At 35.8% G+C, this 27,028-nt stretch overlaps 1 protein-coding gene across 2 annotated transcripts in view; it reads right to left on the bottom strand.

Annotated features, from left to right (window-relative positions):
- Nucleotides 1-1,122: 1,122 nt before the first annotated feature.
- The window catches only part of LRP2 (LDL receptor related protein 2), a 108,286-nt gene continuing 82,380 nt past the window's right edge, over nucleotides 1,123-27,028 (bottom strand). Inside the window, exons 54-80 of one of the 2 annotated variants that reach the window (XM_065751109.1) lie at nucleotides 25,838-26,061; nucleotides 25,237-25,414; nucleotides 24,172-24,368; nucleotides 22,384-22,629; nucleotides 21,738-21,866; nucleotides 21,300-21,419; nucleotides 20,647-20,763; nucleotides 20,308-20,424; nucleotides 19,680-19,817; nucleotides 18,962-19,084; nucleotides 17,908-18,036; nucleotides 16,567-16,698; nucleotides 15,781-15,912; nucleotides 14,728-14,871; nucleotides 13,911-14,076; nucleotides 12,943-13,071; nucleotides 11,924-12,144; nucleotides 11,310-11,486; nucleotides 10,429-10,548; nucleotides 9,113-9,203; nucleotides 8,490-8,557; nucleotides 8,227-8,347; nucleotides 7,670-7,799; nucleotides 5,566-5,685; nucleotides 5,366-5,473; nucleotides 3,599-3,670; nucleotides 1,123-2,584 (exon numbers count right to left, since the gene is read on the bottom strand). In XM_065751109.1, the coding sequence (XP_065607181.1) occupies nucleotides 2,423-2,584; nucleotides 3,599-3,670; nucleotides 5,366-5,473; nucleotides 5,566-5,685; nucleotides 7,670-7,799; nucleotides 8,227-8,347; nucleotides 8,490-8,557; nucleotides 9,113-9,203; nucleotides 10,429-10,548; nucleotides 11,310-11,486; nucleotides 11,924-12,144; nucleotides 12,943-13,071; nucleotides 13,911-14,076; nucleotides 14,728-14,871; nucleotides 15,781-15,912; nucleotides 16,567-16,698; nucleotides 17,908-18,036; nucleotides 18,962-19,084; nucleotides 19,680-19,817; nucleotides 20,308-20,424; nucleotides 20,647-20,763; nucleotides 21,300-21,419; nucleotides 21,738-21,866; nucleotides 22,384-22,629; nucleotides 24,172-24,368; nucleotides 25,237-25,414; nucleotides 25,838-26,061 (3,811 nt within the window). In that variant the 3' untranslated portion in view covers nucleotides 1,123-2,422. The remainder of the gene's footprint in view (nucleotides 2,585-3,598; nucleotides 3,671-5,365; nucleotides 5,474-5,565; nucleotides 5,686-7,669; nucleotides 7,800-8,226; nucleotides 8,348-8,489; nucleotides 8,558-9,112; nucleotides 9,204-10,428; nucleotides 10,549-11,309; nucleotides 11,487-11,923; nucleotides 12,145-12,942; nucleotides 13,072-13,910; nucleotides 14,077-14,727; nucleotides 14,872-15,780; nucleotides 15,913-16,566; nucleotides 16,699-17,907; nucleotides 18,037-18,961; nucleotides 19,085-19,679; nucleotides 19,818-20,307; nucleotides 20,425-20,646; nucleotides 20,764-21,299; nucleotides 21,420-21,737; nucleotides 21,867-22,383; nucleotides 22,630-24,171; nucleotides 24,369-25,236; nucleotides 25,415-25,837; nucleotides 26,062-27,028) is intronic. The other variant, XM_065751110.1, reaches the window with a different exon arrangement.

Genomic DNA, 27,028 nt, shown 5'->3' with positions numbered 1-27,028 from the left:
CAGGTCAGAGCACCAAATGTAAGAAAGCTGTTTCAACACTGTATGCAGTGTGTGTGCGCGTGTGTGTGCATGCGCTGAAGTTGGGAGAGCATAAGCAAGAAAGAGGCAGTAAAAATGGTTCACTGCTGTTTACGTATTTCACTGAGTTCCTATTATCTAGCAAATGGTTTCAAGAAGAAATTGATTTTACTTCATACATAGAGTCACAGTTCTCTTTGTCTGGCCTGACAGCTGTAGAGAAAATGTACAATGAAAAAAAAATTAATATTTTAATTTATTGGGACTATAGCAGCCAATCTTTCAAAGCCTTCTTTCAAACAACAGAAGTAAAAACTCAAGAATTCAGTCAGGGACTGACTGGCTTTGTGAGGAAAAAATAATAAAAGTGGAAAATAAAGGCAGGAGAAGAATCTAAAGCTTCTTTTCAACACAGTGCCGGAACATATTTTACACGCTCAGAAAGTTACATTGCAATACACTACTAAGATGAGCAAGCCCAGTTTAAACCTTAGGAATCCTTTGCCATCAAGTATATTAAATCATCAAATTGATGTGTTACCTATTTAGTACCCAAGTTTTCTTCTGGTTTTCTTCTACATCTGAAAAGTAAAAAAATTTCAGTTAAGAAAAAAAAAATACCCTCTGATTTACAGATGGAGGTAAAATCTCGTGGAAATGCTAGCTCTCTTCCTTCTCTCTTTAAAACACGCTGAGGGATTATTCATCACTTCCTTATAAGGAGAGACTTGTCTTTAGAAGGAATTCTTCTCATAGCCCTTCAGAGATATGTATGTTATGTTGCAGATTCTAAGGAATTATTTTACATGAAAGATATAATAAGCAATCACAATATTAAGTCTAATAAGTCTAAGCTACCTTAATAATTGTTTTCCTGAAATCAACTGTAAGATTTTCCTGTTTCAAGGGCCTGATTATTTAACATACCTAAGGGGATGGTGATTAAATATTAGCGATTTTATATAAAAAACCTCAGTTACGTAGTCATAAGCTGTTCTTACCTGAATTTATCTAAAGCAAGATTGTTTTCATCTCAGAGTGCACTGAAGTCTCCACAGTGATAAAGCACATACAGCATTGACAAAAAATTATGGAATAGGGATATGATAAAATAATACATTTATTAAATTTATTCAGCAGCATCATTTTCCAGTAGTCTTTTCTAATCAAAATACAATACAAAATAATTAGAAGTATTCTAAATAGAAATAGTATATGTTTTGAGAACTTAGACATAAAACAATCAAACAGTAGAAGTCTCAATTATTTTACTTTAGGAATCTTCTAATTATGTGAGTAACTAGTTAGAAATGCTACATGTTCCTGTAGTGGTACTCAAAGTTTTCTCAAACAGTTCATACTGTGGAAACTACCTTGGCTAATTAATAGAAAAACTTATAAGACAGGGTATATTCTGATAGAAGGTTATGAAAATAAGCAGATTAACTACAAAGATTGCATTAGTAAAAATTGTTTCCCTTTCTAATAATGTCCACCTCAGGAAATAAATAGTCAATAAAATTAAATTTTCACATTAAAAAACCTGAATCATTTCTTAAATGAAGCAGTATCTTTTGTATTTCGCTGTTTGGAAACAAGCTGTTACATAAATCTGGTTACTTCATTTAATAGTACAAATAACTTCAAGAGACTGCAGCTAAGAACAGAGCTATTCCACTGGTATACAGGAGAGAATCTTATTAAATTAAGTACTCATGGCACTAAAATCTAAATATATCAAATATTTTTAAGAACACTATTAATTGAATGGTTTCAATTGGATCCTAGCGGAAAAGTATGTCTTATGGATTGAGAGGAAATTGTTTTATCCCAGGCAGTTAAAACATTTTGCATTGACTTTTCCATCTTTTGTTTAACACAAGTTAAACAAAGACACTCATTTCTAATCCAGCAGAAGATAAAAATATGTGGTAAAATTGCCCAGAGCACCAGTAGAAGTTTTAAAAGGTACTGTTACAAATATATATGCAAAAGATCCTGTAAAATCAGTACTGCTCCTATACTCACCTTGTTTGCACTTTTAGTTTAAGCTCCTATACAATGATTTTACCCCTATCTTTATGCAACCAATTCCATGAAGAAATCTATTAGCAAAAAACAAGATAATCTTTGAAAAATTTACACATTTACAATATATTTATAACATTACTTCCAGACAGGTTCAGTGCAAAGATATACATATAGTACACCATGATACTTGTTCATAAAAATAGCAATTGGCATTTGTCAAAAAACAAGGCATAGTTTCAACATACATCTCCAGCCACCGACTAAAAGATGTATATATTTTTATAAAGCATTTGAATGTGAACCTTACTCTTCTGTTTATAAAAAATACATGTGCAAATGGATGTATCTCATTTTCCCTAAATCAGTTACCTACTTATACAACAGAGTCCTCTTTAACAAGATTGGCGGTGTCTTTAAATGTATCCTCTGTCGCTGTATAAGCTAATGGCTGATCTCTCTTCAGAGTAATCTTGGCAGGCAGTGAAGGAGAGGAAGGAGGGACATTTTCTGTGCCCTGCTGCTGTTCCTTTTCCATCTGAAACAATAATTATAAAATCCAAGTTTATATTTCAATATACAAAACATTCAATCTCAACTTCCAGAAATAGTAGCTAAATATCCAAATATTTTACTGCATTATATATTAATACTGCAAATCACCACCTAACAAAAGCCAATTTCACCTCAGAAGGTTCTGCTGAGAAAATACTTACTCTGCACCCTCGGACTTCTGTTTAAATGGTTATTGTTAGACTAACTTCATTAGTCTACATGTGCACGCATGAATGTAGTTTACACAGGCATTACTGTTGTTCATAAATCATTACGCTTATTTGACTTTTGGAAATAAACCTCTGGTTTTCTGAAACTCTTGCCTTGTTCAGCCATTACAAACCAAAATTCTCCAGAAAGGCAGCTGAGTTTCAGTCACATGACAGTGGGATTGAGGTTCTTACGCACTTAGGCCTTCTGGAAATTCTTAACTGCAACATGAAAAGCTGCTATTCCTGGCTCAAGTCAGTAGAACTCAAAGGCTTCATAACACACCATGGGAGAACTCCTCCAGATCAGGCAGCATAACATCTTAAAAGAAAGGTCTCCTCTTACTGAATGGATGGAAAAAAAATCAAGATTTTTACATAAGCAGGCTATATTCATGCTAAATCTAGGACTGAAAAGGCACTAGACACTTTAATCCCAGTTGTAGTACAACAGCCTGCAGACGCTGAGCCATACCAGAATGCACTGTAAGCAGGAACTAGCACATGAGATCCTGGAGCAGGAGTTTGCCACAGTGCTTAGGGTGGGAAAGCTGAGAAGTAGGCAATTGTTGAACAGACTCAGCTAGGTGCCTGCTGAGCACTTCATTCTGCGCAAAGTTTGGTTATTTTTCTCAAAACTATGTCAGACCCCTCTTGACAAGGGCAGGAATTTATGTGTCAGTTCACTCAGCATCAGAATTTTCCCATATCCTTTATTCTCTGAAAGCAAAAATAAAGTCCAGCAGTGCATTAGCTGAAAAATAGCATAACACAATATTAAGCAATACCTCCGCATATATAGGGTTTTCAAAATTAGTGTTCTGTTTCATTTTTCTCTTGAAGAAACTCCACTTTGATTCCTGAAATATAAAAGTTATTAGAGCTTTAGACATTTTTCTCACTATTTCTCAGCAAAATGCCAGCACAGCTGACAGATTTTCACTGGGATTGACTGCTAACTCTGCCATTTTAGCTGGACGTTCTCACACCACTATGCTGTAGTTTTAAATAATTGCACTCATTTAAACATTTTAATACCTGCTCATATTTCAATGATTTCTGTCCATCTTTAACATGGCAAATCACGCACACAAGAGAAAAGGTGAATGATGCAGACTCTCTTTTTTCCCCTGCAGATGGGAGTGAGTCTTGTTTATCTGACTGCATCAGACTCGTCACAAAAACCACGAGAAGTCACAAAAAGTATTTGAAATGGTCATTTATATCACACAATTGTATATGCAGTTGGGGAAAAAGATAAATTCGGTTTTTTATTTCAAAATTATGAAAGTAAACTTGTAGTCACATTATACCTTCATGTTCTCTTTAAATGTTGTTTCGTGTTATTCAAATGATCTCTCATTTAGACTATTACTAGTCCTTTATTTTTGATTCTGTTTATCTACTTTAAGGAACATCAAGACATCAAATTAAATAAGAGCTCCATTTTACAAGGCATCTTCCCTAAAGAGCATACATTTTAAATACAATAAAAGATACGAATGGAAACAAAATGGTCATATAATATGTCCACTGTAACTCAACAGATACCAATAAATGGACTAAGCAAGGGATTCAGCTTTCTTCTCTGAAGGATAACCAGCAGTATTCATAACACTAGGCCAGAAGGCAATAAAAGTGACTAATTCATGGAAGCCTATCATTCCATGCACACTCAAAAAAAAGAGTCAAATACAGCCTTGAGAACAACACAAGAAATTACTGAAGGACATGAAATTACAATATCAGTTTGACAGAAATATCTTTTCAAAGTTCAGAGGTTTTTTGTAGTGCACAATGTGTAAAGAGTGTGAAAACAAGCCACCATCAGCTCACGCAGATGGATTCTAAGACATTCAAATGCATCTTTCATGAATTATAAGTAATCTAGATGAGATACTACTTGGATTTTGATTGCTAAAATGTCCTGTGAGAACAAAAAGAACAAAAGCTTTAAATGTGATTTCTAGTAATTTTAAATATGCATAAAATTACTAATATTTTTAAAATGCTTACAATACATTCTGAGTAAATGTCTTTCAGTACCAAAAGAAGCTAGGTTTTCCCTGTCTCAAATAAAAATGTACTTGTGCTTTCTTTTCATATGTTACAGAAAAAAAATAAACCCTGCTGTTTCTGTCAAGGTACAGAAGTTCCAAGTAAAATCTTCATTATAATCATTTCTGCTGGGAAACAGTGACAATTTGTAGCCTTACATTACAATTTTCTGACTCGTATTTGCCTTCAAAATGGATCACAGCAGACAGTGAAAGGAAATCCTCTAATCCAATCTTGCTATCTTGGTGAACCAGTCAGGGTGTTTTTAACCTCAGCAGATTCCTACTGTGTGCCCCTGGCCATTCTGCACTTGCATTCCTTTTCTTTCACTTCCTGACCAGCTTAAAAGTCATTTAAATAGTTAGCTGCACTTCAAACACTGCATGTGCCAACTTGATGGCACTACTCACATAGAGCAGAAACTATACTGGAGTTTCTCTCACAATTCAATTCCTCTGATTTTGAGCACAAACCAAAAAAGACAGCTGTAGAAGTACCTGAGGTGTGTCTGTACTTGGAGGAGGTTCCTTTGGCCTAGTAGATACTGCAGAAGCATACACAGGATTTTCAAAATTTTCATTCTCCGTAGTACCAGCTCCTGTCACCTGGAAGAAAAAAAAGGTGACTTAACTGTCTTCAAAGAAAAGGAAGTTGTAAGAAAAATGAAATGCGAAAGGCAATCCTAAGTTTCTCTTACCTGTGTTGGTTGAATGACTGTAACTGCACTGGTTCCACTGGCTCCACTATCTCTGGTTGCATACATCGGATTTTCAAATGTGATTGGCTGTTTCCCTGACTCTATTGCAAAGTTTTCATTCTTCAGAGGAAAAAAAAAAGAAGAAAAAGGCAGTAACTCCAGCACAGCAAACATCTCCACACATCTCCACACTCCCAGGAACAACTTTATAATCCAATTCTTCATCTCGGGAAAATCCATGTTTACTTTCATATAGGGTTAGACAAAATCTAGCATCTACTGAAAGTACAATGTCAAGTTTACTATATATTATTTTACACTCTGACTTAACAGCAAAGACCATGCTGTGTTCCAGCATTATTCCAATTCCTAGCTGAAAAAATGAAAAAAAAAAAGAAACAAAAAACAGTTGACTTATTGACTCAGAGTATTTTATGATGGGGAAAGAAAAACACACCTTCAATAGGGAGGAATTATCAAAAGAAACATAATTCAAAAATAAATAGTTCTTTTTAGAGGCTTCAGTCTGTCAAACAAATTTAACATGCAGCATCTGATATATAAATAAAAGGGATTCATTCAATTTACAAGTATTCAGTACCACGCAGGCATAGCCACCCAGGGCTAGCCAGTCAAGCCCTAACAGCTAGAATGGTAATGAAAGCAGTGCAAAATCCTGCCCGGGCTCAGTTAACCTGCTGCTTGTCACAGCCCACAGGAATAACAGGGAACAAAATGAGAAGAGTACTTCAAGTTCTTTAAACCTGCCTTATTTCCATAAGCAAATGCCTCACAGCAAAAAGTTTCACATCTGCCTCTCTCAATTTAGCCTAGATTGGCTAAGAACAGCAACATTGAAAAGCATCCCTTCAACATTCCAACATCCACGTATGCATAAGCAATGTTAAAATTTGGAAAATATTTCCTACAATTCTTTGCTGCCATAAAGCAAACCCTTTGCATTCTTTTCCAAGTAAAGTACTTCTATTATTATCATTATTATTGGAAGCTTGAATATATAGAGCACATTAATGCCACTTAAATAGAAATAGCTTGTACCCAGACCTGGATGTTACAAGCTACGTAAAAACTGGATCTGGACTTCAATGTGTGTCAACAGTAGGCCAGAAAGATGGAAAGTACCATGAAGCTTTTCTACACATGAAAAAAAATGCTGTAATATTCAAGCCTAGAGCTATTTCCCAGTATTTACTGAAACGTTCACATGGTTATTTCATTACAAAAGCCACTTAGTTTTAACAATCAGTATTTGTCTGGAAAAGGTCGTATACACATGTTATGAACTTGTCTTCACTAGCTGTTTCATTTCATTGTATTGTCAGTTACATTTGAAATTTAACATTAAAAAGTGAGGGAGTTTCCAATGCAAACTTTGCAGCGAGTGCTTACTATTCAAACATGATTGAGACTTCTTTTATAGAAGGAAAACTCTTTTGAGCATTGTACATATTGTAGTAAACTGGGAAATATTTTCTTTCATAGGAAAACTATACAGAACAGGAAAACGTAAGGATGTGCTATTTCTCAGATATGCCTAACAAAATATGGAGTTATACTTGATGATGTCTGCAAAACTCTTAAACTTGATTTGCTTAAACCACTAGAATAAGAAACAGTCCAAGTATACAAGTTGCTGTGCTAAGTAATATATTCTGTGTTTAGTGCTGAGTTTCCCCTCTGAATTTTGCAACACACAACCTGAATTGAAAACTACACATTTATGTGCTCTACAGAGCATGAAGGCCCTCAAGAAATTCCTCCCTGCAATATTTTCATTTGTCTAATTAATTCGCTGTATTCACTCAGAATAAGCTGAAATAGTAAAGCAGGTAACTGACTTAATTCCTATCATACAAATCTTGAGAAATGACAGTCATGTTATTTTGAAGAACAGTTCGCATTTGTCCTTGCTTTCAGTTTATAAAAATCTAATATGGAAAATTATCTTTCAATGTTCACTTTTTTTTTCTAGAACACATCACTTCACTATGCTTTTTTACAGAAAAGACTTCCCTTTGTCAGCTATAAACGACACAGAAAGGACACAACTGAAATATGTCTATATTTCAGAGCTAAATCTTACCATTTGCATTGCTCTGTCTATAGCAGTATCTCCTCCAAAAACAGAACCTCCTATGTCCATGCTTACATCTGCACCAGATCGGAAAGTTACCCCATTGCCATTTTCAGTTGATTTTACAAGACTGCTTAAGCTACAAAAAAAGGAACATAATATGCAGGAAGGAAGCTTATAAAAGAGTTTCTTTTAGTTGTTCTTCTAACCATAGTTGTCACTTGTAATTTGTGATGGCTATAAGCAAACTAATGAGAGCATTATAATTTATATGCCTGCATTAGTTCAGCAGTTTTTCTAACCTGTTACCCCATTCAGAATGATCACACATCTTCACATGTGCCTATGTAGACACCAAACGGGTGCAAGAAGCTACATTTTGACTACTCTTACTTCAATGTTCATTTACAGACAAATGAATAAATTCACTCAAATGAAATTGCTGCAACATTGCTGTTGCCGGATTTCCAGCAGAACAGGCACATGGCAAACAAACTAGATTTTTCAGAAATTTTTAAGCATAAATATATTCTCAGTGCTCAATCATGAAAGTCTTTGAAACATACCTTGGTAGTTTGGGAAGTGCTGGTAAAATGGAGCCTGTCCGTCTGTAGTTAAAGAAGCCTCCAACTGCTAACACTCCAATTATTATGATTAGTACGACTGTCAACAGCACTGCTACTGCTGCTATCAAAGACAGAAGAATAAGCAAATATTCAAGCAAGCAAAGCCCAGTGAATTATAAGCTTGTTCTTCCACAAGTATCATTGTGACGTATTACACATTCCTTAACTCAAAACATTAACTGTAATATATACTTGAAGCTTACTTGTTCCAGGAGGCACTCCCTTTGACAATCCTATTTCACAGTAATTCCCAGTGTAGCCATAAAAGCATCTGCAAATATAAGAAGAACAGCTGACTGACAGACCTTTACTGAGTACAGAATCTCAGCTTCATTACTATATTCTATATATTATGTAATATTTCCACTTTCCATAAATTAACTATGCGCTTAGTAATGTTTCACTGATTGTAAAGATAATATGTCTGCTTGGAATAAGAAGTGGAAATAAAAACTGCTGAGTCAGAAAACTAGTCATTTATTCAAACAATTTTGTTTCATTGGAACACTGGTGGCACCTAGTGGCTCTTTCAAGATGTGTTTACTGAGCTTTTCCCATAAAAAATTTTGGCATAACATTTTACTAGTCTTCACAGAGGTTTGCCTTTCTGACTTATTTCCCAAATAGATACAATTTTACATTGCTTATTTACTAATATTTTTATGCTTATGAGATTTTTCTGTGATTCCTTTTCCTAAACATGCTCTTGACAAAGTATGATATTTTTCTGAAGTAGTTCCAGCACATTTAAAAGCCTTGAACTTATTGTGCATGACTAAATCAACACAATCTGACCCCAAACTACTGTAGCAACCTACTGACTCACTTGCATTTCGGAAGACCACTTTCATCTATATAGCACGTTCCTCCATACATGCACCTGCATGCTGGTGGCATTGTGGGAGGGGACTCAATTGCTGCAAAGATTGAAAGCCACACGTACTATCAGAACATCTTCAGTAAAATAAGTAATACCATAAAGCATTTTGTTTATTTATACAGAACTTACACACACCAACTTACAGGCTACTTTTCAGCAGCTTTCTTTCTTTTTTTCCCGTCAAATAAATGTATTTTAATTGAAGTTAAAAGTGTTATCAGAAAATAATGGCTTATAATTAAATAAAATATGGTTTATGAAACATGGCTTATAATAACATAACAGGTTAGCAAGCTGCCATGTATGTACTTACTAATCCAGAAAATCAGTGGATGCCAGTGCATTCATGGCAATCAATAGCAAGCAATTAACAGTGCTACTTATTCTAATCTAAAGTTGCACTGTATACTTTCATTCATTATTAGATCAGCTGCTAGTTCATTGCAGGTCACATTTTGTGTCAACAGAAACCAGCATCACTAATTATTAAGATGATGGAAGCAAGAGGAAATGCTGTGTATATGGAAAAAGAAACTGGAAACAATCCCAGACATAATGTTATAAGCTCAACTTAATAGAGAGATGTTCCAAGGACAAGAACATTCTGGCTACCATTCGTGCCATTGTAAGCTGAAAGTGCTAAAGAAACATAAATCCTGCAGCAGTATGCCTTCTTTTCAGGAAAGGAAGAGTAATTTTATTTTATTGGCGCTTTTGGAAGCACTATGAGCAGCTCTGCTGCTATATAACAACCAGACACTAACCTTTAGTGCTAAAAAGTCTGTCCAGTATATGATTATCCATAAGTTATCTTTGTTCATACTCTGAGCCCTGTAAACTTGTTTCTTGTTTCTAACATACTGTATTATACTGATCATGTAATAGCTTATTCAGAATTGTAAACACAAGTGATTAAATCATAGTTTGTCAGAAAATCTCCAGTTCTGTAATCAAAGCATTTGAAAAATACATATTTTTGAAATAAAAAAAAAAATTTAGAAACTGTGAACAGTTTTGCAGCTGAGTTTGGACGTTAGAATGGTATTCCTGTATCTATTTTACAAATCACATACAAAGAGATTATATGAAGTACATAAGCTGACCACAAAACACAGATAACTGAGGATAATAGCCATATATCCTGACTTAAAAACATCTAATCTATCAGTCAGCTCATCTCTCTAAATTTTTAACTCAGTAATGCACTTGTATTAAAGAAAAACTTCCTCTGCTTTTATTTTCATGTTCACAAAATATTTTACCTGCATCACACTCTGTGCTGCTGCCTTCTACAAACCGAGTCCCTTGAGGACAAGCACAGGTGTATCCTCCTGGTCTCAACAAGCAGAGATGGCTGCAGATATCTTTACAAGGATTAGGCACTGAAAGATAAAAAAATGTGGTAGAGACAGTTGAAGAACAATGCAGCAGCTCAGCCATATCTCAGTTACTGAAATAAAGCAGGATACTGCATAGTCAGTAGTGTATCATCAACACCACATATAAGAAATCAAAACAAGTCTAAATATCATTCTTTTTGTTTGTTCCTTTATTGTTGATGTTTCTTTTCAAACAACTGATGTCAAAACACTGCATTTCTAAAGCCTCCTGTCTGCCTTTTCTTACTTTCTTCCTAAGTGAGAGACCACAGTTGTTGGAAGGCTGTATAATACCAGGAAGTGAAGAAACAGAACAGGCGGCCTTTTGCTTCTGAAAGCCAAAACATCTTTGAAGAAGTGCATGCTAGATGTTCTGGGTATCTCCCCTGTGATTAATGCAGACATGTCATAGTTATAACATCCCCCTAGGAACAGTATTAAGCGGCTAATAGTTTCTATATTACAGGGATAAGCTCGTATTGTGACTGCCATATCAAACAGTTCCAAGATGAAAGTAAAAAGGGAAAGGACATGGCCATGATCTATTACTAATTGACTCTGAGGAACAGTGTATGCTATTTCACAGCTGATTCCATTTTAAGTATGTAGAAAATACTTACTGGACACTCATTTTTTTATTTTCAGAAATAACACCACGTGCTGATGACGTGTTATCAGAAGGTTATTAAGCTCTTTTTGAAATCGACAATACCAACTTCAATCTCACAGCAAGGAGTGGCTCATCCAGGGTACTGATTACCTACCTGACTGATTGTATCTATGCTGGTGATAGATGCGCACTTGTGTAAGCCATGGATTTACAGTCAGCACTTTCACTTTTTCTCCATTTCCAAATTTATCTTTTTTCCAGACTTCTCCTCGTTCTTTAGCTATCCAATATAAATGGCCTTCAAAGACATCAAGGCTGTATGGACTGCCTACTTCTCAAAAGAACCAAACAGTAGAATGTCAGCAAGCAAGTCTCTAGCAAGAACAAAACAACTGCTATTCTTCAGCTAAATACATCATTTAATCCTTTCACTTCGATAAATTCATAGCAGGAGACAAATATCATCACATGACTGACCACCTCATGACATTGGTACCTGCAAACTGCTCAATAACATACATTAAAAAAGCAAGAAACTAATTTGCCATATTGTCCCTAAGTTGGTCACGTACTCACAGGGAATCTGGTTTCCAGGCATTATGAGCTTTGAACCTGGTGTACTACATAACCCTGTATAATGGAGGAGAAAATGCTACCTAGTCTTGCACTTTGAAAAGCTCTTTAAAATTTAGCCCTCGCGTGCACACCAGATGCTTGTTAAACACACATTTTGGTTACTATTCTGTGAGTTCCATAATAAATTCTTACCTCCACGTAATACTACGGTTCTATCTGTCCCATCATGTCTCATAGATTCAATAATATTTTCTTTAGAATCACTCCAGTAGATCCTATCATTGTTCAAATAATCAATAGAAAGACCCGTTGGCCAGCCAAGGTCTTCAGAGACCAAAGTTTGTCTTTGCTGCCCATCCATCCAGGCACATTCAATCTTGGGTTGCCTTCCCCAGTCAGTCCAGTACATGAGCCTGAAAGAACACAACCAGAATTCAGTATAGTTCAGAATTTCCACATACACAAGAGTTTAACTGAACAGGTCAGTCATGAAATATAAAGCTGCTCATCAGCAGCCTATGTTCTGCAGGTGAGATTAGTAAAGTCACACCAAGTTCACAGAACAAGCATGTTACATATACAGAAGATAAAAGATGTTTGCATCTCAAGTCCCAGTTTGGAGAGAAAGTGATTTCAGAGACACTCATTCTTAATGGAAGAAAAATGACTGAATATTTTGAGCACTAATTAGTCAAGATAAAGCTACTGAGTCCAAATGACATCAAGGAACTGTGCTGCTTTACTCCAGTTTTGAAGCATATATCACAGTATCCTGTGATAGGTCATCTAATACAAAGTGCCCCAAGCACTGCTGTTTAACATACCAGTGTATTTACATCGTTTTTCACAGAATGAGGATATTTCTCCACTACTTGGAAGTTAGTAAAAAGAGGTTCACATAAATTTCCTTATGTCAGTCACAATATAGAAATTTATGTAGAAATTTGGTGAGCACATAGCATTATAGAAAGGAAATCTTTATTTGGCCTACCTGCTGTCATCACCAATACAAGTAACTGTATGAAATCTAATCCTAAAATATATTTACGAACATCCTATATAAAAATTTCTTAACATCAATAAAAGGAAAAACCTGAATTTAATCAGGAAAATTAGTCCTTCCTGTCAAGTTTATCATTGTGATTTCTTATTTTTTATTTTTTTACTGAGTAATATTGAAAGTAATTCTGAAAAGTCCTGTAGTAACTTACCCACGTTTTGGATTGACAGCAATAGCTGCTGGTTGATCCAGCAAAGAAAAGATAAGCCATTTTCTGTACCGTCCATCTAATTTTGCCACCTCTATTCGATTAGTCCCTGCATCAGTCCAGTAAAGATGTCTAAAATACAGAAAACAGAACATTTTAAAAGTATATGGCTTCTACTTGACAGAAAAATAATAATAATAAAAGAATTAAAGCTACGTAAAAAACAAAACGAAATCAATAAAATGAAATTGGATTACATCTGAAAATTTTCACCACCAACATGAACTTTTTGACACAATCAACATCAGAGTTAAAATTACAAAAGTTATGCCCAACTTTTTCAGTTTTTCTCCAAGGAAGAAAAAATGAGGAGCAATATCATCATTTCTAGGATTAAGTAAACAAACAAACAACAAAAAAAAATATTGCCATATGTTCGCCTGAAGAGTAGTCACAGCCAAAAGATGAAGGAAATAAAACCATCATTCTTTCAGGCACAGTTACAGAAACAATCATTTTTTGAGAAAATGTATAATCATCAGACTTCAGAGCAGCATTACTCTGGGACTAGCTCATACACCACAAGGGTAGTAAGAAATGAGAAAACAGAAAAGAAACACGGCTACAGACTGGGAAGATCTCCTTTCAACAGTAGTGAAAACTTGTTTTCAAGTTTACTTGAGTCCTCAAAGAAGAATTCATCTGTCATGAAGGCTAGCAAATCATCACTAACTGACCATAGCTGATCTGCCACTTGTGGAACAATACAAGTTTCCTCAAAGAATACATGGTGCCATCTTCAATCTACATTTGACCAATTGATCTGCTGTCTGTGCCTTTGGATTACCTTCAAAGCAAGTAACGTAAAACAGAGAGAATTAACAAGGAAAAAAAAAGTATATTTTTCACTCCCTGTTAGATCCTTGACATATTAAATGCACAACATTTTACTAGCTTTTCAGTACACTCACCTTCCAACCCAGTCAACAGCTAACCCATCAGGATTAACTATGTATCTGAGATTCAAGTCAACTTCTTTTGTAGGATTGTTTCTACTGCTGTCAAAGGTGGGCAGATAGGCACGTTTGATGGCTCCAAACTGAGAACCCTGTGCCAGAATGCTGAAGTACACAATACCTTAACAAAAAAAAAAAAAAAAAGATTTTTTAATGTCTAGTTATTCCAAATTTTTTGGAAATTCTAATTTTTCAGAAGCAATTTTGTCAAGATTCTATTTCCAATTTTTTTATTCATAAGAATGCAGAAATTAAACTACATACATTGCATTAGTGGTCTATGATTCTCATAGTTGATAAGTACACCTAAAATGATCGTGACGTAGGTTATAAAGAAATACTTATCACATTTTTCAGGAGTAAAGAACCTTAACTTTGAACCTTTTGCACAGGATATTAATTAGTTTAGCTGAGTTCTTACAGGACTTGAATCAGGTTTGGGGATCAGCAGAAGCAGGAGATAAGAAAAAAGGGCTTGTTCATAGCAGTCATCTACTATTGCATAATCCTAAAAAGCAACAATTCCACAGCTGGATTCATACCAAAACAAAAGGAAAAAGAACAAAAAATATGTAAGATCAAAGTAAAGCATTAAAAGGAACTACACCGATGCTGAAGAACAAGAAGAGGGGATGGGCACATTCAAACAAGATCTGTCCACTTAATTTATCTATCTAGTCTGATTTTGATTTCCAACATGAACTAAATATGAAATGTGTCTTTTTCAACCAGCCACTGCGTGGCTGAATATTAATTTTCTACACATACTCACTTAGGCCTATCCCCTCAGGGTCCCAATCATAATCCAGAGCTTGGATGCGCTCCTGGTTATCAATATAGTCAGAGTACTGTTCTGATGAGATATTGTATCTTCGAATGCGCACATTATCTGGCAGCAGCAACAATGGAGGATTACCTAGACAATGATAATTAAAATTTTTCTTATGTACATTTATTTTTAGAAAAAAAAAGCCCACAAAGAAATTCACGTATAGTCAAAACTAAACTGTGACAATTTCTCTCTGAATAAGAAAGTAGAAGGGACACAGGACTGCTTCTGAAGCTTGAGAGCTTTCAAATCACACAGTTTTGCAATTAAACACCCTGGACATACCACTGAGCAGAGTATCACCCTTTTCACCATAGACTCTGCACAGCCATAATCACTAAGAAGTCCTTACAGCACTGGCATGTTACCACCTCACATCACCAAAGCAGAATGCAGGCATACTCTGCACAGCTCAGATCTTACCACCCCACAAAATGGGGAACAATTTCAGTAAGTATTAACACTTACTCAGTAATTTGAGTTAAGCAGCTGCCTTAGCTCTTCTACCCGATTCAGAATACTTTCCTATCTGGCCACAGGCTAATTTGGGTTTAGCTTCAATACTCCACAGAGGTGTGAGTCTCACCTGGCTCACTGTGCTGGTGAGAAAATGTAATTGTACAGCCTTTTTTTTTACATGACAGTGTCCAGCTTGGAGTCATGGACTTAAATCCTAGGCCTCCTTCTTCCTTCTGTTTGCTGGGGGCCTGAGGCCTGGACACAGTCTTCCAGATGGGGCCTCACAAGAGCTGAGTAGAGGGGGAGAAATCCACGTACCATAACATCATCCACTATCTCTTAAAGCTGTTACACTATAAGTAATTATCTAAATACAAAACTGTTTCGGTATTTTATACAATACTATTGTGCTGACAATTTTTTCACTTTTTTCTTCAGCTCTGTACTACTGTTCTACCACTGTTATCTGCTGAACCAGCTCTCTATCTACTCTTGCTCTTTACAGGTAGCAATCAATCTTGCTGTTGCTTAACATACCATTAGCTGCACACTGTTTCCCTTGTTGATCACCAACAGACTTGAAGCCATCCGCACAAAAACATTCATAGCTTCCTTTGGAATTTTTGCAGTCCTGGGTACATGTTCCAAAGATCTCGCATTCATTGATATCTGTAAAGAAAAGACACACGGAGCTTAATCTCTTTCTCTCACGACTTGGTCATCCTTACTCTATGAAGCAGTAGGCTTAACCCTTCCCCATATACTGTAAAAGATCAATGACCTAATAAATGATCTTTAACATCAACATCAGTTATCTAAAAGAACTCCAGATACTGCTTATCAGATTACTTTTCAGAACCACATTTTTGATCATGTATTTTTGTGTTATATCTGCTTCATCTCATCTTTCTTTGATGAACTACACTGAGATGCCAAAACCTCGTAGAAATGGTGAAGCAAAAAGACCTCGTCCCTAAGAAACTATATCAGCAGGAAGGATCAGGAGGAGTGGCCTTCTACTATGTTTAATAAAACTATACAAATCATCCATTAGATCTGGGACTAACAAAAGAAGCAATCTCATCAGAATAGACTGAAATAGTAAACATGACGGTACTATGCTGCATGATCACCAGAAGCACATTTTTGGTAAACTCCCCACAATATTTTATTGGTATAGAATGAAGGCAAAATAGTTTAAGAAGCTCTGGTAAATGTACAGAGATCCTGTTACAATGCAATAATAAGTAGTCGTATAGGATGATGAAGTGTTAGGTCATTGAGCACTTGTCAGTGATAAGATGTTTAGAAGACTGAAAATACCATCACAGGAGTTTCGGTTATTTTCACTGGCTTTGTAACCTGGCCTACAGGAACAGATAAAGCCTCCTTCGGTCAAGTTGGTACAGTTATGTTCACAGATATTTTCTGCACAAGTTCGTTCTGTTCCAGGATCTGAAAATAATGTAAATTAGACACTTATAAACAAAAAATGAAGTTTTAAGGAAGTAATAATTGTGACTGCTGTCTCTCTGACAGCTATTTTCAATGACAGTGTTAGTTTTCTAAGTGAAATCCAATTAACGTGAACATCCTATCTGTAAGACATAAGTAACTTACAGAGCACAGTAAGCATCATTCAAGAGTCAACTAAGAATAGTTTCACCTGTAGAAGCAGGTTATCAGGATCAGGATAAACAGCCGTAATCAACCACGCCCAGATCCTTAACAGTATTTGCAGCAACTGCAGAATCTATTTGACAAACTTGACTAATTCCTAGCTTGGCCAACCTACCCTCTTCTTATCTGTTCTTTCCTTATCACCTAAGAAAAAAGTATTCTTAATTGCTACCACATATGGCACAGACAGCTTGTTCACTCAGTCCATCATTTAAAGCCTTCTGAAGTCAGTATAGGTCATTGCATAGAATGCACTACCCTTTGAGATATGCTTATAATGGAAAAGACAGTATGATAGATAACCTATGACAGATAGAAAATTGTATTCTTCTCAGAGTACATATAGAATTAAATCGATTTTGACATACTTTACATATATACAAAGTTCTTTCATATTCAGATACACTGTATGTAAGTAAAAAAAAGAAGTAATGCATGTTTACTGATGGAGCATAAGACACTAAGACATTACATTAAGCTTATTATCTCTATCATAATATACACATTCTAGTGCTAATTTAAACACCTCTATTAAATATATATGTAGAAACAAAATCTTTGTACACACACAAAACCTTTTCTCTCAACATGTTAGGTTTTTGATGTAGGGAAGGTTAGGAACATTAATATCTGACCTGCATTCACATCTATCCACAAATGCAGAATGTTGAATGCCAGGAGATGTCTTTGATTTTCACTGTTTCACATTATTTCCATAATTTTATATTTTCATCAAGTCATTGCACTAGGTTGTACTGCCTAAAGACAACTAGAAATGTATGTGAAACAGAGAAATCAGCACTGAATTTCTGAAGGCTTTTCTTCAAAGATGGAAAAAAATGACATTGTCATGTCTAATCAGATTAAACCCCTCACAGGCTAATTCAGCATTAATACTTCTTAGTATTCTACCCAAGAAACATGTACTGCTTCTGAAATGTTTATTTCAATAGCACTGAATTTTTGTATTCTATTACTACTTACTGCAGCCCATTTCATCAAAATGGTCTCCACAGTCATCGTAATTGTCACAAACATAATGTAGAGGAATACAGTTTCCATTACTGCACTTGAATTCTTCAGTTGTACAAGGTCTTGGGGTTGGTTCTCTACCTACAGTTGAGAAGATAAGCAGTCTTGTATCACAACTTCAGTTATACAGTCCCAACAGACAGCACTATTACACATTTTCAATGAGGAAGGAAAATGCAATCTGGTAAAATAATGACTAGTGTGACTCTGCAAGTCTGTACCAGAGCTAACCAGGGCCTTCCTCACCTCTAGTCACGCCTCAATGAACTGAAAGATTACTCTCTATCTTACGAAGGCAGAAGATACAGTCTCCCTGTTAATAGCTAAGTAATTTATTTTTTTTAATAGTACAAACCTATTAATACCATTTAACTTTACTTAATACACCTACTGCAGTCTTCAAGAGATTGAGATATTAGTAAACTATTAACTTTAAGAAAATTGCACAATAGAGCCAACAAGTAAGTTAGCTTATTTTGGTTGCTCAATAAACAACAAAAAAAAATGATTACACTTCACAATATAAAAATCAACTCAGTCAATACAAATTACATAATATATTTGAGGGCAAAATCCTACTGAACATTAACAAAGCTTCTGTAGGATTTGGCCTTAAATATAAAAATTTACTACGTACATAGCAGCGCTATAAAATTTGCAAGTACCTAGTTATCCATTTAAAGAAGTCCCATCTATCCATCCCATCCTTATCTCACAATACAAACAAATCTTTCTTGTTTTAAAAGGACTTTATTGAAGAATAGAAACAATAAGTAAAGTTCATAATAAAATAAAATTTTATTTCAAAAAACATACTCTGTACTTTTCAGGCAAACGTTTATTTTTGCTACTTACATGGAGAACTGTGAATACACTGTATCAATAACAATAAACTGGTTTTCATATACTTATGTTTGATTTTGACATTTAATAATGCTGAAGGCCTTCAAAAACACATCACAATTACTGAATTTCCTATTTGCTGCTTAATTCTCTGTGTACTTACAGTGTTCCTCTTTCTCATCACTTCCATCTCCACAGTCATCCTCCTGGTTGCACAGCTCATGACTATATATACAGCGATTGTTTTCGCATCGGAAACGGAACGGAGATTCACAAGCAATATCCACTGAAAAGATTGAGTTAGTCACACTGATACTTCATGGCACTGAGTCACAAGCTATCCTGATCAGTTTTAACCTTCAAAACTAAAACATTTCCTATATTTTCAAAACGTATTGTGGTGGCTTTCAGAATATTTTCTCTATATTTTGGTGACCGTATGTCAGGGCACTACGTATTTTTTTGTCCGAAGACAGTATACAATCTTTGGCCAAAGAGATATCCTATAATTACATATAACTATAACACTGAGGTTTCTAGATTTGTTTATAAAGCTGATAGAGTTAAGTGGTTATAGTGGTTATTTAGTTCATACCTAACAAATATCATTTCCAATGCATGTGTTACACCTCTCATCGAGCTAAAGTCAATCCTACTCATCCATATTTAGAAAGACATTTTGACTCTATTGATGGCTTTGAAGACTCACCTTTGAGAATGTACATTATGTGAATTATAACTTTAATGGCAAACTGATGCCTTTATTTTAACTATCCCATTTGAAAATATAAAGTACCACCCTTATTCTTTGATATACTTCTCCTATTGTAATCACGTTTTATTCTACATTTTAATATTTTGATACAAATTTTCTCTCTTACAGCAAAGGTGAAGTTCCTCATCAGAGTCATCTCCACAGTCATTATCACCATCACATTTCCAGTATGGCTGGATACAGACATGGTTTTTACACTCAAACATCATGGGTGGACAGTATGTACCATTAGGATACCGTGTGGCTGAAAAATACAAAATTATTATGACATTATTATTAACTGTTGTAATGCAAATACTAGAGTATTTCTTCACTGCAGACCAATAGATAGAGGAAATCAACAGATTGAAGCTATCTGCTCTTTAAAACATCATAAAATCCCATTCTATTGCAAAACATTTTTAGAATACAGGTCAAGTGGAAAGAGTGGACCCTGCAGTGTAAGTGGGATAATTAAGAATTCTAACTCACTCACACATCTACCTTCTGCTGACCTGGTAAACATATTGATATTTCCTAGCATTATAACTGTGCTTACAATTAATGTAAGAGAAGTCAACCTACTAACATTAAAAAACTGATTCAGAACACTATTCTCCTCAGTTTCTACTGACAGCACCTACTGTCGTGGAATGTAGTACCTCTAAGGAGACATCTCATGTAAAGAGACAGTAAAGTGCATCTCTTTCTGGAAGTATGCTCAATGAGCACCAATTACAAAACTTGAAACTCACGACAAGTTATTTCATCAGAGAAATCAAGGCAGTCCGCATTTCCATCACATCTGAAGCGCTCTGCAACACAGTGCCCACTATTGCACTGGAAATAACCTGGGTGGCAGGTCCTCAGCTCTGAAAAGATTCAGAAGTAACTGTTGAAATATCTCTTCCTTCAAATCCTATGAAGCATTCAGTTTCAGAGAACATCATCCTACAGAAGACTGCAACGTCATCCCAGACCACTAAAACTGTGATAGCTGCTCCATTAAAGATGCTTCCCATAAAATACCATTTTGCAGAAAACTTTCTGATTTAGAAACAAAGCATTAGAGGCAGCATCCAGGTAATACACACCACAGTCACGTTCATCTGAATTGTCTTCACAGTCATCATCATGATCACAGACCCAGCGGGAAGGAATGCAGCGCAAATTGTCACAACGGTATTCACTTTCTGTGCATTCTCGAGGACCTTCATTTAAAATGAAAGTACAAACTTACAGATTTTCTCAGCTGTGGATTTAAATATCCACACCTGTCTTACTAAAACAGACAAAAGCAGTACTGCCAATGATATAATATAAATTAAAACTGTATATCAGCCTTTCCCCATACTGTTTGCTTTTTGATCCTCATTACATGGAAAAAAAAAATTATCACATACTTAGGCAAGAGGAATTTGTACTCCAAATCAAGAAAAAGTAATCTTGGTTAACTATGTAAAAAACCATGTACTCCTATATCTGAATACAGGGAAGAATTTGAATGTCATTTCCTAGCGGAAAATGGGAATTTATCTTATAGTGATGACTAGATTTATCAGTTTTTTTATTGATCAAAAATGCTTCCTTGAGACATTATTGTGATAGTTCAGCAAAGAAAATACAGATTGTAAAGTAAAACCATCAAATGATTGCAATTGAGATCTGTCTGTCACAGACTGCAAGAAACAAAGGGCTAGTTCAGTCAAAAGTCAGACTACACTGTTATGGCAAAAAAAGAACTCACTGCAGTTGCGCTCATCAGACTGATCTCCACAGTCATTATCTCCATCACATTTCCAGCGCAGTGGGATACACCGATGATTGTCACAACGGAAATCTCCAAGAGGACTGCAAGTCATCTCCTCTGCAGCATAAACCATTTGCCAATAAAACATGAGACCAGCACACATTAGTATAGTCTTTGGATGAGATGAAAAGGACCAGAGTTAATGGAAGTAGATAGAGACATCTGTGTCAAAAACCGGGTAAAATGACTGGAATCATTTCTACACACATAATTTTTCCTAAAGACAGGTAACTACTAGTTAAATTAGATTATATTGATAAAAAAATCCCAGATTCATGATTACTGAAAAGATTATCAGAAACCCCAGATGTTTACAAATTAAAGAAATCTTTTTGGTACAAATTATGCTGAGTGGATCTTCTTTTTCAGACATACCACAGCCTTGCTCATCGCTGTTGTCTCTGCAGTCATCATTCCCATTGCACACTGCCCACAGTGGTATGCAACGGTAGCTGGTTCTACAGCTGAACTGTGTGTGGTTGTCACAACGATAAGCAGGGCCCACTGCAACACAAGTAGTAGTTGTTAGCTGTTAGCCAGAAAATTGATTGGTAATGATTTGCAGTCAATACTTTCTATTACTGGACTTATCACCATGACATATTTTCCTTTTTTTTTTTCCCCCCCATTAAAAGCATGCCAAAGTGGAGTAAGGTAGAAATTGGTGAACTAGCATTCACTGCTTCCATATAGGCAATAGATTCTGTAAGCACATAACCTTTTTTACAAAATATTTTTAAGGACCAAGTGAATGATAATGCTAGTGTGAAGGTCAGTGTGAGATAATGTCAGCTCTTGCTAACAAGTCAGCATAATTAAGCATCCTCATTTGCAAGAATGACAAAGCAGTGAATTATCACATAGAATCTATGCTTTCTAGTACTCTTTACCATGTCAGCAGCTACCTTGAAATAAATATTTATTTCCCATTAATTTCCAACCACAGGTAAATTAACTAACGCAGTCTGCTCTGCTTTTGGTGCACCATAATGTAGGCATCTTACTACAGCTAAATGCTTACTGCATTCGTGGAATGGCTCGTCAGAATTATCACCACAGTCATCATCCACATCACACTTCCAGGACTCTGGGATGCAGCGTCCATTGTCACATTTAAATTGGCCTGGGGGACAGGTCCTACTTGCACAGTGAGTAGTATCTTCATCTGAGTTGTCACCACAGTCATCCTCTCTATCACACTGCCAGGCTTCTGGGATGCATCGTTTATTGGCACATTGCCACTGATGGGTTTCACACTGGTGATTAGCTGAAAAACAAATTGGCTATCAGGATACTTACAGGAATTGTCTGCTGCAGCAGTGTTACCTCAGTAGACATTTATCATGTCTATGCTACTTTTTTTTTTTTTTCTTAAAGGCAACAAACATCTAAAATATCAGAATCTACTTGCCCAGTTGAGGTACAGGTTCCTAATGCTACAGGGCGCATTTCCCACAAGCTCACTAAGGCTGTAAGTTTTTCAAGGAATGAGATTGTACTATCTTCTCCTAAAAAGGAGGGACTAACCCCAGTATTCAAGTATGATGGAGGCGGAGACTCCCAACCACTAAGCAGAGAAGTGAAATTCTGCCTCTAGCCATGCTATCAACTTAGATTCATATTGCCTGATATGTCTGCTCTTCTAAGCTATGAAGGAACAGGCTACCAAACTTAGAAGATCATGCTAATGACAGCTCCGTAATCTGTAAATGTACACCCTCTATTCCCAAGAACAAGGCATGGAACACTAATGTTAGTAGTACTAGCAAAGTGGGGGAGATTTGAAGATCTATGGAAAGAAGAGTCAACACTAACCTCACACAAAATTTCCAGACTCCTTACATCTCACTGGACACTACCCTACTGCTATTTCATGTATACTTGAAAAATTCTTCAAAAGGAAGCAATATATTATGATTACCACATATTTTCTAAACTAAAAGATTCTACTTTCATATAAAAGATGATGAACAAAAGGAGCTATATAGATCAAAACTGACTTAGAAGTATACCCAGGACATAAAAATAGTGACATGTTATGCAGCTGTCAAATTTGTATTTTAAATAATCCCTTGTGCCATATTTAAGAGTTTAGCTTTTTGAAATTCATGTAAAATTGAAATTTCATATAATTGTCATTGTTAGAAACTTTGCTAACGAATGGCAATGAAAGTAAATTACACAACCACACTGTTGTTTTCCTTTATGTTGTTTTCCTTTATATTACTATGCTCACACCTGCTAGAAATACATTATTTATAAGCAGAAGATTACCAATATGTTTTCTAATTTAGATATAAGTATGTGGAATAAGGTTTCTAGGGCAATGACATTATACCGCAAGCATTCTTAGTCTCCATCATCAAAATACTACCATCACAAACAGCTCTCCAAAACAATCCTCCCACATGTATTGGGTTTTATGCAACACAGAGTGTGAAATAATTTTACCTTATCACAAAAACCTGGAGAATATGGGAAAAAAGAGTGCACCTATGTGCTGATCAGGAAGGCTTAGATTTCTCATATAGATCGTTGATTTACACAAGATAAAACAGAGTGGATTCTACTCCCAGCGCAAATCTGACTCAATGGTATAAGAAAATTCTACATTTTGTATACTTTTACTCTCTTTTGCTCTCTTCTGTGTTGAGATAAACTACTCTTGTAAGTGCAAGACTAGACAATTAGGACCTGTATCTCTCTACCTCCCATTTTCACCTGCGAGAAGAGGATAATGATAATAATATATTTTGTTTACATAGTTTGTACTGGCAAAGCTCACTTAACATTATTACTGGTAACATACCACAAAGCACAGGATCTTCATCTGATCTGTCATGGCAATCTGACAGAGTATTACATAAGAAATGTGGACTTGTGCAGTTTCCATCATTACATTGGAACTGACCAACAGGGCAGTAACGCTGTGGACAGGTAGGGGGCTCATCAGAGCCATCTCGACAGTCTCTCTGCCCATCACATTTCCACCAGATAGGAATGCACCTACAAAAAGAGAATAATGTTTCCTTTTCTGAGGAAGCATCTCAATGGGTAAAATAAACAAACAAAACATCCTTTCACAGTACAGAACACAGTTTTGCCTCAGTCTAATTTCTTGAAACTGTGCCAAGACACCTTGAATTCCATCTCTTCCTCTTCATATGTCACATGTTAACAAACTATACCAGAAGACTCTAGGAACAGATGATACTGGCTAACCTCTAAAACGAGGACTGTATTTTAAAGTGTATTTGTGGTAACCATCTCTCAGCTCCTGAAATCAATCTTCACTTCGATTTTTAATCAGGTAACGCATTAATAATTCACATGTTCAGCACAGTAATTTCATAACAGATCATCATTGTAACACTGCTGCAATAGGCCACTCTATAAGAATAACAGCCTCACAGGTTCCAGAGTGATACAATGACAGCACAGCAGCTCTTCGGCTACACTCCTCACCTCCCACAACAGCTATCTCAGAGAAAAGAGTAAAAAATGTCCCCCCCACATCTTTTAAATGTTTTCTTTTCAGGGATATTCTCAGACAGCACGTCTGGAAGAAAAAGGTGCATTAGAAAAGATGTACAAATGGAAAAAAGTCCAGACTTCTGATTTCAACCCAAACTTTGCCATATAAGCACATTGTGTAATGAGGAAAAAAGGTGGGGGGGGGGGGAGAAGCAACAAACTAGGAGTCTGCAAATATTTTTCCTAAACAAAGTCTGTCTGGTCCCGGTTTTGTCTTTGCTAGGACATCACACAGTCATAGTGAGAAGAGGAGGAATTATTACTTTCATGCCCATCTCTGAACTGTGAAAAATGTCTTTAAAAGGCATCAGAAAAAAAAGATGGTGAACAGCAGACTTACCTCTCAGTGTCTGCACAGAGAAACTGTGTGCTGGAGCACATTGGAAGGCAGTGTGCTGTACTACCAAAGTGCACTATCATGAAGTTATCAGGACATTCACAGGAATAACCCTGTCCACCAGCTTTTATCAGACACAGATGGGAACAACCACCATTGTTGGTGCCACAAGGATTATTAACTGGTAAAAAAGAAAAATAGATATTACCACACATTGCAAACCTCAGGACATAATGGTCAGTCTTCAATAGACTCTTCATCCTACATTGAAAACTTAAACGTAAAGTTTAAGAGTTTAAAAATAAAACCTATATTATTAGGCATTCAGAGAGTGCCTATATGATTTCACACACATGAAATGCATACTATTGGTCATGAATTTTAAGAAAATAATTTAAAATAATGCATTTCCAGTCTGATTGTATTTCAGCAGCTAATCAAGGTCCATTAGTATGTGTAAAGCAGAGAACTACATTTGCTCTGTTTATTTCATTTCCCTGAGCAAAAGAGAAAGCAAAAGAGAAAAGTTCCACTCAGGAACTTTTACATTAGTCTCCATATAAAAGCTGGCCCTATAAATGCAAATATAATGCTGTTTTCTTACTAAAAGGCTGCCTGTATGGATGGTAAACATGGATGTCAAATGGCCTATGCGTGGTGTTTACAAGAACAGTCCTGTCTGATCCATCGTATTTATTCCCCTTTTCCACAGTTCTTGTGTTCCAATCAGTCCAATATATTGTGTCTTCAAAAATCGTTACTGCAAATGGGTGAGGCAACGTCCCATCATATACAGTATGACGATGATGTCCATCCAGGTCAGAGTACCTAAAGAAAGAAAAATTCACAAACCATTCACGTAAATGCTATAAGATCTTTTCATCTTTATATGTTAATGTTAGAACTTTATTGGTGACAAGGACCATGCAACACTTATTCTAGGAAAATAAATGAATTAGGGGAACATCCACTGACATGTAAAATCTTCCCATATAAGTATATCAGCTAATCCAATGAAATTTTGCACACTTAACATTTTACAAAACATTACTCCTGTCACATAAGAGACTGGCTTGCCTAAATCATCCAGACTTCTAATAACTGAACAGTTAATTCAACAGGCCTCTTAAGCCTCTACATTTTATATGCCTTCCTGATTTAGAGCCATCTCTTATCAGGCATCCTTAAAAAGATTTTATATTTTTGTTGTGATCTTGCTATATAGAGTTAAATCCTGAAACACAAGACAAATAGAGACAGAGAAACATAAATGTAATTAACATGTATTTTAAAAGGACATTTTTAACACCAGTATAAAAAAGGCTGCCAGATGAATTAAATGTAAAGAAAAAATATGAATAAAAGTATAACCCTAAATGCATATATAAACATGAATATCGAGGATTTGAAGTCTTTCAATGCCATCACAAGAACCAGAGTGCTACTTAAGGATTTCAGTGGACCTTTAAGAGGTAATTTTTTAGCACTAAGCTATTTAGACTAATCTAGGCCTACGTAGCATGGTTTGACAGGGGGCTTAGACTATATGATCTCTGGAGGTCCCTTCCAACCCCTACAATTCTGTGATTCAGTGATTAATAGATTTTTATTAATGAATGGGAAAAAGCTATGTGCCAACAGGAAATTTCATACTGTACCTATGGAAACGTCTGTAAAAGCAGAGGATAACATTACAGATTAAGTTTTCAGACATCCTCTAATGATGTGTGTATTGTTTTACCAGCACCTAACTAGTGTAGACACCGCAGCTCAACTAATACATATACAGAAGGGC

This window comes from Cyrtonyx montezumae, unplaced genomic scaffold, assembly GCF_038088225.1.
Source record: "Cyrtonyx montezumae isolate F1298 unplaced genomic scaffold, pur_monq_1.0 scaffold_7, whole genome shotgun sequence".
Lineage (NCBI taxonomy): Eukaryota > Metazoa > Chordata > Aves > Galliformes > Odontophoridae > Cyrtonyx > Cyrtonyx montezumae.
The sequence above is the reverse complement of the archived record's forward strand: the minus strand, read 5'-3'. Positions and strand labels throughout refer to the sequence as shown.